At 43.3% G+C, this 14,183-nt stretch overlaps 1 protein-coding gene across 1 annotated transcript in view; it reads right to left on the bottom strand.

The window, feature by feature from the left end:
* Nucleotides 1-14,183, bottom strand: part of LOC126062905 (uncharacterized) — a 150,924-nt gene that overhangs the window by 6,899 nt on the left and 129,842 nt on the right. The window contains exon 3 of the mRNA XM_049860990.1: nt 495-542. Within this exon, the coding sequence (XP_049716947.1) occupies nt 523-542 (20 nt within the window). The 3' untranslated portion in view covers nt 495-522. The remainder of the gene's footprint in view (nt 1-494; nt 543-14,183) is intronic.

Below are 14,183 nucleotides of genomic sequence, written 5' to 3'. Positions count from 1 at the left end.
TGCTAATGAAATGACTCTTGGTAGGTTCCTAAATACTAACTAGACGACTCAGGTTGGGGGCTTGGCTTGCCAAAAAGCTCAGTGGTGTGACTATAAGAAGTCACGGAAGAATATCTACAGGCAGACCTGAGATATTTCAATGATGATAGTGACAAGGGATTGACTTTGAAGGGTTCCAAGAGTCAGATGATGATGATAATGAATGAAGAAATTAAAATGGCCTATTTTAAGGTGAAAATACAATTTCTTCTGTTGACTTTTATTTGTTGACTTCAAAGACATTAATTATTAAAAATTATGTTTCAGTTTAAGGTTTATGAAAGCAATAAAATATAAACAACATCTTGTTCTTGTAGTTTTAGGCCTAGCATCATTTCTTACTAATTTCTAGCTCTTCGGGCATTCACACTCCTTGGTTTCAGCATGGCATCCCATTTCCATCATGAACCCGTTCAGTTCCCCGTTGAATGAACTTTGTTTAGGAAAATTCTTACCTTAATTGAAGTTTCTGTGAGATCAGTTTTATCCCAGTAACATTAAATCTGTTGGACAGAAAGAAAAAAAAAAGTTGAATTTGAAGTCAGCAACATGTAAAAAAAAATATTGGTATAGCGAGCTTATGAAAATAATGTGCGGGAGGTTTCTCCACTTGAAAGAACTTGTAAAAAGATGATATCCGCCCTGTCGCAGGGCACCGGTGCTCTGAAACTGCAGGTAAGCGACAGCCCTTCTGGCTCTGGACCTCCAGGGGTCTTTTTTGATCCAAATCCCAGTGAATACTTGCATGATCCCACGCTGCATTCTCAGAGGGAGGACAAGGGGACTGGGCTGACGGAGAGGCACACAATGTCTTTACAATCTTAGTAGCACACGGGCTGATTTATATGTTGACATTCAGATACACTATCTGGTTTTGCAAGACCTGGGCTTCATCTGTCACGGTGGACTTTTTATGGCATTTTTTCCTCTTTGCTTGTTTCTCAGTTACCTTCAGAGGCAATGACAGGCTTCACAGAAAGCCTTTGTTCTCAGTTACACAGGCTCCCTAGGAATTCCTCCAGGTGCTGCTGCTCAATCCCCAGGGGGTAGGGCAGAGGTGATCTCACCGAGCACCCAGGGCAAAGGCTGTCTGTCCTGGCCAGAACCACAAGACACGTCAGACTCAGCGCAGCCCCCAGAAATTCCAGACTGAGGCAAGGAGCCCAGACAAAACAGAGCAGAGGCTGAGGAGGGGAGGGAGGACAAGCACCATCCAGATAAACCCAAACAGTAGTCACCCTGCTGCCTGCTACATCCAGCTCCCCAAATGCTCCCTACACTAAAAACAATGGCAGCTTGAAACACAGCAACCCCACCAGAGAAGGTCAGCAGAAAGAGTTCAAAAAGTGAAGGAAAGCTCCCCAACACTCCAGAACCTGCCTGCGCTCTTCTTATAAAAACACGCCTTGCCCCACACACCCACAAATATCCTGTGGGTTCCACTTCTTTGTAATTCCAAATGGCATTTGGAAACTCAGACCACAGTCCAGTTCAGGTCTTTATTAAGTGCTGGGCAGTGAAACTTATGCCTCTGATAGGGCCGAGGCCTAGTCTGGTCTCTTTGACAGTGGGGTCAGTTCCTGCCACAAGCATTTCTCAAAGCCAGGAAGCCAGCCTGCCCTAGCTTTTTCTTTAGTCCCAAATCTGGATTGAAGAACAGCCCCACCCAGGGCACACTGGAGGGAACAGGGTGAGTAAGAAAAAAAAAAAAAAAGAGTAAGAAATCCCTGGAAATCCTGGCGGCCTCTTAGTGCCGCTGCTCAGAAGGGGCACACTCTCACCAGGTCTCATACCCCACTGGCCAGAGCCAGGCACTCGGTCAACCCAGCATCAATGGCACAGGGAAGTGAACTTCTGCAGGGAGGCAGATGGCCATGGTGAGTTGTGTAGTACACATCCATGACAGGGTACAATAATTTCACCTAAAGCACCTACTATGTGCCAGCCATTGTGCTTGCTTTAGTGTTCCAATCACCTAAGACATAGTTCTACCCCATGAGCATCCTACAGGGTGATGGTTGTTATATTAATTCTGTGTGTCACCTTACTGGGTGTTGGTATAATTATCTATAATAGTAATTAGATTACTCAAGTTCTTCAAAAATTCTGAGATGCTAGGCTTCCCATTATGGTTGCTATTAGAATGATTTTTACTGTAAGTAGCCCATGGGTGGTGCAAAGAGTTAATGTATTCAGCTGCTAACTGAAAGATTAGAAGTTCGAGTCCACCCAAAGGCATCTCAGAAAAAAGACCTGGCAATCTACTTCCAAAAAATCAGCCATTGAAAACCCTGTGGAGCACCATTCTACTCTGCCACACATGAGGTCGCCATGCATCAGAGTTGATTAAGCAGCAATTGGTTTTATTTTATTTTTTTGCTGAAATTCATGAGACCACCCTGAAACAAAAGCTCACTCAGTCCACGGACCATAGCTAAATGGAGAGAAAAGTTCTCCCTCTCTATTTTGGAAGCTGGATAAAGAGGTCTCTGGGGAATTTTTAAGGATTGCCTGGGATGCCTGTTGAAATCCTTATGCTTATACTCACAGACTTGAAGTCATAGTCGGAGAAGAAACCACCTATAATTCTGAGAAGCCAGGTGGGTACAGTTGAGATCAGGAAGTCCATGGCTACCTGTACACCTGGCAGAGGAGGAGACCAAAGGCAGTGAATGCTGAGACTCCTCCTGCTAGTCGTCCACACCAGGAGTCTGACCCAGTCCCCGTGCCTGTCTTACGTGTCTGACAGCCAGCTGGCTCCCTCCCATCACCCTGGCGTCTGCACAGAGCCGGCCAGTGCTCCCCCTGCAGCACCAGCATCCAGGCCATGCCTCACGCGGATGGAGAGTTCTAACTGGGTGGTTCACAGCTGGCCCAGGCTGCTGACTCCAAAGCTGGGGGCTGACACGCACAAGGAGTGTGTGGTGAGTTTGCAAATTATGGGAACTCTAAACTGGAGTCTGGACAGAAACCCAGCAACACCAGTGTGCTCTGTGGCTAAGAGTCAAGTGAGTGCTAGACACTGATGGGAGCCCAGCCCTGATCAGCCCTGCCAGGTGGATGGCATAGGATGTGTGGAGGACCAGGATGCACATGTCTGCCTGCTTTAGCTGCACATCTGGTGGTCACTACCCTCCTTGCAGAGGCCAAGGAAAGTAGGCTGATCTCCCCAGAACAGGTGGGCTCAATGCTGTCAAGATGAATGTGGCTGCCACATCTGTCTCCATCATTCCCCAGCTCCCTTTTCTCTGGTTCATTTAACCCACAGGAATCTGCAAGTGTGGGCCAACAGCTCCCTCTTCTCATGAAAGCAGAAAACCATGCTCCCCCTGGGGCACCTGCAGGTCTAAAAGCTGTGCTCTGAAGGTGGCTGTCTACAAATGCAGCTGGGGTCCCTGTGTGTATTTGTCTTCTGTAGCTAGGCACATCTAAACATCTGATTCTTACCTCTGAGTCCAGTGCCTGAGGGGAAGCTGACCAGTTATTTGTGGAGATTTAACTCTATCCCTTCAGGTTTGAGGGGGTGTTAACAGCTCTGAAGCATACCTTACTTTGACACACTTCTGTACCCTTCAAGCTTTAAACAAAACCCTTTGCCATCAACCCAGTTCTGACTCATACCAACCGTATAGGACAAGGTAGAACTGGCCCCATAAGGTTTCCAAGGCTGGGATCTTTTTTTTTTTTTTTTTGCTTTAAAGTACAGGCATTTATTTTCTCACAGTTCTGGAGGCTAGAAGTCAAAATCAGGGTCTCAGCTGTGTTCATTCCTTCTGGGGGCTTTGAGAAAGAAACTGTTCCATGCCTCTAGTTTGTGGCAGTTGCCAAAGGCTGTAGTCTTTACGGAAGCAGACTGTCACATATTTCTCCCTTGGAGCAACTAGTGAGTTCAAACCCCTGACCTTTCGGTTCGCAGCCAACCACTTAACCACTGCACCACCAGGGTTCCTCCCAGACCTTTGAGTATCCTAAATCTCCCTCTTCTAACACACTGCACGAACTCTCTCTCTCTCTCTCTCTCTCACACACACACACACACACACACACACACAAACACTCTATCACCTGTATATGTGTGTGGCAAGGTATGGGAGGGGTGACATTGTAAGATTTGCAAAAAACAAAAATCAAGTTCTTTTCCACATCCTCTTTCTTCAAGCTCAAAATGGATAAGTTTTTTTTTTTCTTATATATACATTTTTTTTTCTTCAAATAATAGATGTATATTCACTTTTGCCGCAGTGAAGCCCTTGGTAAATTTAAATGAAGGATGAAGGGTAAAAAATAAAGAAGGAAGGAAAAAAAAAAAAAAACTTATGCTGTTTTCAATGATGTGTGGTCATATACGTCATAAGGCCACCATCCATCTGACAGTGGTGGCTTGCATGTTACTGAGATGCTGGAAGCTATGCCGCCAGTATTCAAATACCACCAGGGTCACCCATGGCAGACAGAATAGATTTGACACATTGAACACTAATGACCAAAGACCAGACCAGTTGTGGAATGAAATCAAGGACATCATATATGAAGAAAGCAAGAGGTCATTAAAAAGACAAGAAAGAAAGAAAAGATTGAAATGGATGTCAGAAGAGACTCTGAAACTTGCTTTTGAACATCAAGTAGCTAAAGCAAAAGGAAAAAATGATGAAGAGTTGAAAAGACGATATCAAAGGGCAGCTCGAGAAGACAAAGTATTATGATGACGTGTGCAAAGACCTGGAAATAGAAAACCAAAAAGGAAGAACACCCTCAGCATTTCTCAAGCTGAAAGAACTGAAGAAAAAATTCAAGCCTCGAGTAGCAATTTTGAAGGATTCTACTAGGAAAATAATAAATGACACAGGAACCATCAAAAGAAGATGGGAGGAATACACAGAATCACTATACCAAAAGGAATTGGTCGAGGTTCAACCATTTCAGGAGGTAAAGTATGATCAGGAACTGATGGTACTGAAGGAAGAAGCCCAAGCTGCTCTGAAGGCATTAGTGAAAAACAAGGCTCCAGGAATTGATGGAATTCCAATTCAGATGTTTCAACAAACGGATGCAGCGTTGGAAGTGCTCACTCGTCTACATCAAGAAATTTGGAAGACAGCTTACTGGCCAACCTACTGGAAGAGATCCATATTTATGCCTATTCCCAAGAAAGGTGATCCCACCTGAATGCAGAAATTATCAAACAATATCATTACCATCACACACAAGTAAAATTTTGCTGACGATCATTCACAAGCAGTTGCTGCAGTATATTGACAGGGAATTGCCAGAAATTCAAGCCAGCTTCAGAAAAGGATGTGGAGCAATGGATATCATTGCTGATGTCAGTGCCTGAAAGCAGAGAATACCACAGAGATGTTTACCTGCGTTTTATTGACTATGCTAAGGCATTCAACTGTGCAGATCATAAAAAACTATACATAACATTGTGGAGAACGGGAATTCTGGAACGCTTAATTGTGCTCATGAGGAATTTGTACATGGATCAAGAGGCAGTCATTCAAAAAGAACAAGAGGATACTGCATGGTTTAAAGTCAGGAAAGGTGTGCGTCAGGGTTATATCCTTTCACCATACTTATTCAATCTGTATGTTGAGCAAATAATCTGAGAAGCTGGACTATATGAAGAAGAACAGGGCAACAGAATTAGAGGAAAACTCATTAACACCCTGCGTTATGCAGAAGACACAACCTTGCTTGCTGAAAGTGAAGAGGACCTGAAGCACTTACTGATGAAGATCAGAGACTACAGCCTTCAGTATGGATCACATCTCAACATAAAGTAAACAAAAATCCTCACAACTGGACCAGTAAGCAACATCATGATAAACGGAGAAAAGATTAAGATTGTAAAAGATTTCATTTTACTTGGTTCCACAATCAACACCTGTCACAGGTTGAATTGTATCTCCCCAAAATATCTGTCAACTTGGCAGAGTCATGATTCCCTTGTATGATTGTATGATAGTCTACCATTTTATTATCTGATGTGATTTCTCTAAGTGTTGTAAATCCTATCACTATGATACAATGGGATTGATTATTGTTGTTGTTGTTAAGTGCCATAGAGTCAGTTCCAACTCATAGCGACCCTATGCACAACAGAACGAAACACTGCCCGGTCCTGTGCCATCCTTACAATCGTTATTCTTGAGCTCATTGTTGCAGCCACTGTGTCAATCCACCTCGTTGAGGGTCTTCCTCTTTTCTGCTGACCCCGTACTTTGACAGGCATGATGTCCTTCTCCAGGGACTGATCCCTCCTGACATGTCCGAAGAATGTAAGATGCAGTCTTACCATCCTTGCTTCTAAGGAGCATGCTGGCTGCACTTCTTCTAAGACAGATTCGTTTGTTCTTTTGGCAATCCACGGTGTATTCAATATTCTTCGCCAACACCACAATTCAAAGGTGTCAATTCTTCTTCGGTCTTCCTTATTCATCGTCCACCTTTCACGTGCATATGATGTGATTAAAAATACCATGGCTTGGGTGAGGTGCACCTTAGCCTTCAAGGTGACATCTTTGCTCTTCAACACTTTAAAGAGGTCCTTTGCAGGAGATTTACCCAATGCAATGTATCTCTTGATTTCTTGACTGCTGCTTCCATGGCTGTTGATTGTGGATCCACGTAAAACCAAGTCTTTGACAACTTCAATCTTTTCTCCGTTTATCATGATGTTGTTCATCGGTCCAGTTTTGAGGATTTTTGTTTTCTTTATGTCGAGGTGCAATCCATACTGAAGACTGTGGTCTTTGATCTTCATTAGTAAGTGCTTCAAGTCCTTTTCACTTTCAGCAAGCAAGATTGTGTCATCTGTATAACCCAGATCGTTAAGGAGTCTTCCTCCAATCCTGATACCCCATTCTTCTTCATATAGTCCAGCTTCTTGGATTATTTGCTCAGTATACAAGTTGAATAGGTATGGTGAAAGGATATACCTTTCACCTGTCGTATACCTTCCCTGACTTTAAGCCAATCAGTATCCCCTTGTTCTGTCCAAACAACTGCCTCTTGATCTATGTAAATGTTCCTCATGAGGACAATTAAGTGTTCGGGAATTCCCACTCTTCGCAATATTATCCGTAATTTGTTATGATCCACACAGTCAAATGCCTTTGCATGGTCGATAAAACACAGGTAAACATCCTTCTGGTATTCTTTGCTTTCAGCCGGGATGCATCTGACATCAGCAGTGATATCCCTGGTTCCTCTTCCTCTTCTGAAACCAGCCTGAATTTCTGGCAGTTCCCTGTCGATATACTGCTGCAGCTGTTTTTGAATGATCTTCAGCGAAATTTTGCTTGTGTGTGATATTAATGAGGAAACCCGGGGGGCATAGTTGTTAAGTGCTATGGCTGCAAACCAAGAGGTCAACAGTTCGAATCTGCCAGGCACTCCTTGGAAACTGTATGGGGCAGTTCTACTGTGTCCTATAGGATCGCTATGAGTCAGAATCGCGGGTGATATTAATGATACTGTTCTATAATTTCCACATTTGGTTGGATCACCTTTCTTAGGAATAGGCATAAATATGGATCTCTTCCAATCAGTTGACCAGGAAGCTTTCTTCCTTATTTCTTGGCATAGACGAGTGAGCACCTCCAGCACTGCATCTGTTTATTGAAACATCTCAGTTGATATTCCATCAATTCCTGAAGCCTTGTTTTTCACCAACGCCTTCAGAGCAGCTTGGACTTCTTCCTCTAGTACCATTGCTTCCTGATCATATGCTACCTTTTGAAATGGGATGTATTAGCAGCATTTATATTAATGAGATCTAAGGATTGGATACTGTTTTAAGCCCATCTCTCTTGAGATATAAAAGAGAGAAGTGAGCAGAGAGTCATGATAACCTCATACCACGAAGAAAGTAGTGCTGGGAGCAGAGCGCATCCTTTGCACCTGAGGTTCCTGTGCTGAGATGCTCCCAGATCAAGGGAAGACTGATGACAAGGACCTTCCTCCAGAAACAACAGAGAGATAAAGATTTCCTCTGGAGCTATCACTCTGAAATCACACTTCTAGCCTACTGGACTGTGAGAGAATAAACTTCTCTTTGTTAAAGCCATCCGCTTACAGTATTTTTGTTATAGCAGCACTAGATGACTAAGACAACACCCATGGAAGCAGTAGTCAAGAAATGAAAAGATGTATTGCGTTGGGAAAATCTGCAAAAGACCTCTTTAAAATGTTGAAATGCAAAGATGTCACCTTGAAGACTAAGGTGCGCCTGACCCAAGCCACGGTGTTTTCAATCGCATCATATGTATGCGAAAGCTGGACGATGAATAAGGAAGACCAAAGAATTGAAGCCTTTGAATTGTGGTACTGGAGAAGAATATTGAATATGCCATGGACTGCCAAAAAAAAGAACAAATATGTCTTGGAAGAAGTACAACCAGAATGCTCCTTAGTGGTAAGAATAGCTAGACTATGTCTCACATACTTAAGACGTGTTATCAGGAAGGATCAGTCCCTGGGAAGGACATCATGCTTGGTAAAGTAGAGGCTCAGTGAAAAAGAGGAAGAACTCGATGAGATGAATTGACACAGTGGCTGCAACAATGGGCTCAAGCATAGCAACAATTGTGAGGATGGCACAGGACCAGGCAGTATTTCGTTCTGTTGTTCATGGGGTCACTATGAGTTGGAACTGACTCAACAGCACCTAACAACAACAACATGCCACCAGGATTTCCAATACCATAAGGGTAACATATGGTGCACAGGTTTCAGCAGAGCTTCTAGACTAAGACAGACTAAGAAGAAAGGCCAGGTAATCCACTTCCAAAAATTAGCCAATAAAAGCTGTATGGATCACAACAGAATATTGTCTGCTGTAAGATGAGCCCCCGAGGTTGGAAATCACTCAGAATACACAGTGGCTGCAACAATGGACTAGAGCACACCAACAATTCTGAAGACGGTACAGGACCAGGCAACATTTTGTTCTGTTGCCCATTTGGCACCACCATGTCTTAAGGTCCTAGGCATAACAATTAGTGGAAATTTTTTGTCATCACAGAGCAACCTGAATGCACAGTTGCTTTAGTTCCATTAATATTTTAACTTAGGGCACAGCATGTCAGCACTGCCTACAAAAAGTGGTATTCCTCTAAATTTTGGAAAAACTGAAACCACAGTGAGGAAATAGGACTATCCCAGTAACACTCCTTCTCTAGTGCCTCTGGCAGCAAGGATAGAACTTGTAAGCCTGCAGTCAGCATTGTTCACATCAATCGCTCCCTTTCGTGTGTAGGTCTCACCATGCAAATACAAGGTGTCAGGCCATGGTTGGGTCCTCTTGGGGGCTGGCCCTAGTGCAGTGGTTTTCTGCATCTCCAACGTACCTTTATTGTGAGCCAAGAGTTAAAGAAACTGGGGATGGAATGTTTTCGCCTACTTCTTTAAGGACCACAGTTTCCCTCTCCTTCAGAACCTTTTTAGCAAGACTTGGAAATCTCTGTGAGTATCAACACCCGCACTTCCCGGGGCAGGATGACAATGTACTCTGGATTTTCTGACCACTTCCAGATGTTGTTTTGTTCAGCACATTTTCCCCTATAGTCACTGCTACCCTGGGTTCAGGTTTATTTGAGAAAGGCCGTAAGGCTGAGAGAAAGAGCTGGGGAACAGGCTGTATGTGGAAAATGCCACATTTGGATTCACTTGGTCAAGGTGTTGTAAGGGCCTCTCTATGCAGGCTCCACAAGAGGCAAATACTTATGACCCTAGTGGTTTTCAAGGTCTTGTAAAGGATGAAGTCCCTTCTTTGACTCTGAATTAGAGGAATGATATTTCTACGATGACACCACATAATTTTTCAATGTGTTTTCCAATTTCTACCTTAGAACATTATGATTTTGGCAGCTAAGCTTGCTTTAATATTTTCTTTACCTATTTTAAATCCAACTGAGTCAAAGATGTAGAAAAATAAAGCCCATCCTGATTCCAGGGGCTCTCCCCATCCTCCCCACCCCATTTCCTCTGTAGCCAGGTCCTCCAACACTGTGCCTTCCCTGCAAAGCTGCAACCATCCCCACAGTCTCCCTGTGTCCCCGGCTCCCCACGTGGTCTTTGGGCACAGAATCTTTTCATTATCTCTCTTCATTTGGCACCTGAGACGTATCTCATTATGTGTCCCACAGAATCACCACCTCATCACGTCCACGTAGGAGTCTGTTACCATTTAGCCGTGAGGAGCTAGTGTGCTGGGATACAGCTTTCTCTATAAAATGGGTGCCTTATGAACATAAAGAAAAGCAACTATATAATGGAATAAAAACACTTTGAAAAGTTGAAGCTCTGTAAATGTAAGATGTTATGATAGAGTTGCCTATAACTCAGTCATGATTCATTACCATTTAAAAAAGTAAACTTTGTACACATATCTCGGAGCTCCTTAAATCACTCTTCGATTGCTATTTTCTGACAAAGCAAAACACAGCTAATCTTTGAAAATACCTTTTCTTTTCTCCAACCCAGCCATAAAAATTTACAAACCTGGGCTAAGCGAGCAGTGAGCCCAACAAGAAGACACTGAGTAAGCATTCCTCCTTAACAGAGAAAGGGGTTTCTAGTAAAGAAAAATCCTGCTTTCCCTGAGATTCACCTTAAGCCAGTGTGTGCCAGGAATTTCTGTCCTGGAGTCATGCTTTGGTTTTAATCATGCAAGGCATTTTTGCGGCGTCTCAGATCGCAGCACAACTGGTCTTCAGAGGCAAGTGTGCACACAGTCCTCGGAAACCAGCAGCTCTGGCTTGACCACCAGGACCACAAAGCTGTGGTTTCTAAGATCATATACTCAAGAACCTTTATTCCAGAAACCTCCCCAGGAATATGCTCCTATTCCTCCTCTTGTTTTTTCTCCCTTTTACTCAGTTCTCATGTTATCAGGAGGGATCAGCCCTTGGAGAAGGACATTATGCTTGGTAAAGTAGAGAGTCAGCAAAAAAAAGGAAGACTCTCAATGAGATGGGTTGACACCGTGGCTGCAACAATGGGCTCAAGCATAACAACAATTGTGAGGATGGCACAGAAACAGTGTTTCATTCTGTTTTACATAGGTTTGCTGTGAGTCTGAACTGACTCAACGGCACCTAACAACAACAACTACTCGCCCTAAGTCCTTGGAGCCCTACAAGTTTCAAATGTCCCATAACACCATGAGGTTAGAGAAAGCTGTCCCCAAAATCACAAAGGCTAAAAATATTATCAGTTTAGTGTCTTAATTTCCTAGTGCTGCCACAAAGTAACACCACAAGAGGGTGTCTTTAAAGAAGGAAAATGTATTTTCTCATGGTTCTGGAGGCTAAAAGTCCACATCAGGCCTGGGCCATGTCTGGTCCTTCTGTGGACGTCCCTCCTGGTTTCTGGGGTCTCCTGGTGATCTTTGGCATTTTTTAGTGTCTGTCTCCCAATGTGTGTGTCTCTGCATCTATTTTGCTCTTTTCATAATTCAGAAGTAATTAGGTTTGGGACCCACAGTACTCTGGTATGACCTAATTAACATAACAACAGAAAACCTTAATTTCCTAACAGGGTCATATTTATAGGTACAGGGTTTAAGATCTCTACACGTATTTTGGGGGGAACACAAATTAATCCATAACATTTAGTAAGAATTTAGATAAATACATTCAATCTAATTCATCAATAACTTTATCTGACCTCCTACTATGTGCACAGTATGGACTACATACTGGAGAAACTAGGAGACGTGTGATCTGACCCCTGTCCTTGGCCAGCTTTCTGTTATTACTGTGGAAATAAGTTTTATGCATGTGAAGCAACAGAGTCTAACATATGAGTATGTGTGAGCAAACACTGGCATGAACACATGGAGGTCCAAACTGCTGTAGGCGTTGAGCTTTGGGTGAAGGTGGGAGAAGGAACCATTCCTCCCATTAAATGGGACGTGGCCAAGGTCTGGAGGAAAAGGATAAATCTCTTCAGGTTGATGCCACAACATGAGTGAAAGAATCAGAATATCAAAAGCATGTGTAGACTTGTGTGATGGCTGGGGTGGAGGGCATGGGAGCTGGATAGAACGGGTCTGTCTTAGCACCCTAGGGCTGCCACTACAAAATGCTAAAAATGGGTGGCTTTAAATAACAGACTTGTATTCTCTCACAGTTTTGGAGGCTGGAAGTCTAAATTCAGGTAAATCTAGGGGAGGACCCTTCCTTATCTCTTTCAGCTTCTGCCTTGAGATGTATCTTCATAGGGCGTCTTCCTCTTATGTGTGACTGTCTGACTGTCTTTCACTTTTATAAAACTCAGAGGGGATTAGGAACAGGACCCACCCTACTCTGGTATAACTTTTTTTAATTCAACTAATTAAAGAAAAACTCTATTTCTGAACAAGGTCTCATTCACAAGTTCAGGACTAGGATTTCAACATAGGCTTGAGGGGGACGCAATTCAACCTATAAAAGGGGCCTACTCACACAAACCCTGGAGGCAAGGCAGAAACCAATCCCAGAGGATAAGCAGAGACTTTGCCAGTTATTGAGTGAAGGCCAGACCCTTCAGGAAGCTGAGCTGTGTACCATGGGTAGGACCAGCTGCACTGAGACCAGGGGTCCACTGAGACCAAGGGTCCATCCTCAATGACCTGGTAAAGGACTGAGCTGGGAATGGGTGGACCGGAAGAGAAACTAAGGAGTAAATTACTAGAGGTAGAGAACATAAATGGGACAAGACGAGCCATCCTCTGATTCCCTGTGTACCTGGGAAAATGGTTCCAGAGGAAGGAGAAGGGTAGGGAGTTGAGCAGTCTTCACCCATTCATTATAGATAGCCTGCTGGACTGACCACATATCCAACTCCTAATTTCTGAGAATACTAATTCACCTTCACTGATTATATGACTGATGTCTTCAAACTTCTGGGATTTTTCTTTAAACTTATAATAAGTTTTCCATTAGGAGTCAGGGTTTCCCAAAGGAGGCACCACACTGCATTGGAGGTAGGATAATTCTCCACTGTGGAAGATTGTCTTGCCCATTATGGAATGATCAGTTCTTGTTCTTAGTTATATAGTGCTGCTATAATAGAAATACCACAAGTGGGTAGTTTTAACAAACAGAAATTAATTTTCTCACTGTTTAGGAAGCTAGAAGTCAGAATTCAGGGTGCAGGCTCTAGGGGAAGTCTTTCCGTCTCTATTGTTTCTGGGGGAAGGTCCTTGTCACTTTCCAGCTTCTGTTTATTGACTTCTTGGAGATCTCATGTGGCATGGCATCTATCTTTCCCCAACTCTGCTTGTGCTTCCTTGTTTAATCTGCTCTTTTATATCTCAAAAGAGATTGACTAAGGCACACCATACACTAGTACTGTCTCATTAACATAATGAAGAAAACCCATTCCCAAATGGAACTATAACCACAGGTGTAGGCATTAGGACTGACATCACATATTTTGGGGGTCACAAATTGAATGCCAGAGTGCTAGATGTGTCTGCCATCAGTGTGACAAACCAGGACACCCCATACGTTCCTACTGTCAAAGAGAGAAATTGATAGCCAATACTTTGCTCTGATTTGGGGGTTTTCTTACCCACAAAACCAAATATTCACTTTAAAGAAATCCCTGACCAAAATTAAGTCACCAGCAGGTTTTCTTTCACTGGAAGTTACAAATCCTTTCTTACCTGTTGGAAGCCAGGGTTACTAAATTTGAATCTCAAAAGATTTGGCTGGGTGGAGGGGCAGAGACTATCTTATGAACTGATATCCCTTGATCTTAGTAACAGGGGCAAGGTGTGGCTCAGTCATTAAAGATTAGCCAGTGGTTGATCTTCTATATTTCTCCCTTCTATTCCCTTTAAGGAACCACTGGTGGCCCAGTGGTTAAGAGCTACAGTTCTAATCGAAAGGTCAGCAGTTTGAATCCACCAGGTGCTCCTTGGAAACCCTATGAGGCAGTTCTACTCTGTCCTATTGTGTCGCTTGAATCAGAATCAACTTGACAGCAACGGGTTTTTATTTATTTAGGCTCTTTAAGGAGCCCTGGTGGAACAGTGTTTAAGAAGTGAGCTATTAACCAACAGGTTGGCAGTTTGAATTCATCAGTCATTCCTTGAAAACCCTATGGGGCAGTTCTACTCTGTCCTGTAGGGTGCTATGAGTTGCAATCGA

The sequence above is a fragment of the Elephas maximus genome, chromosome 2, assembly GCF_024166365.1.
Source record: "Elephas maximus indicus isolate mEleMax1 chromosome 2, mEleMax1 primary haplotype, whole genome shotgun sequence".
Taxonomy (NCBI): Eukaryota; Metazoa; Chordata; class Mammalia; order Proboscidea; family Elephantidae; genus Elephas; species Elephas maximus.
This window is presented reverse-complemented; position numbering and strand designations above follow the sequence as displayed.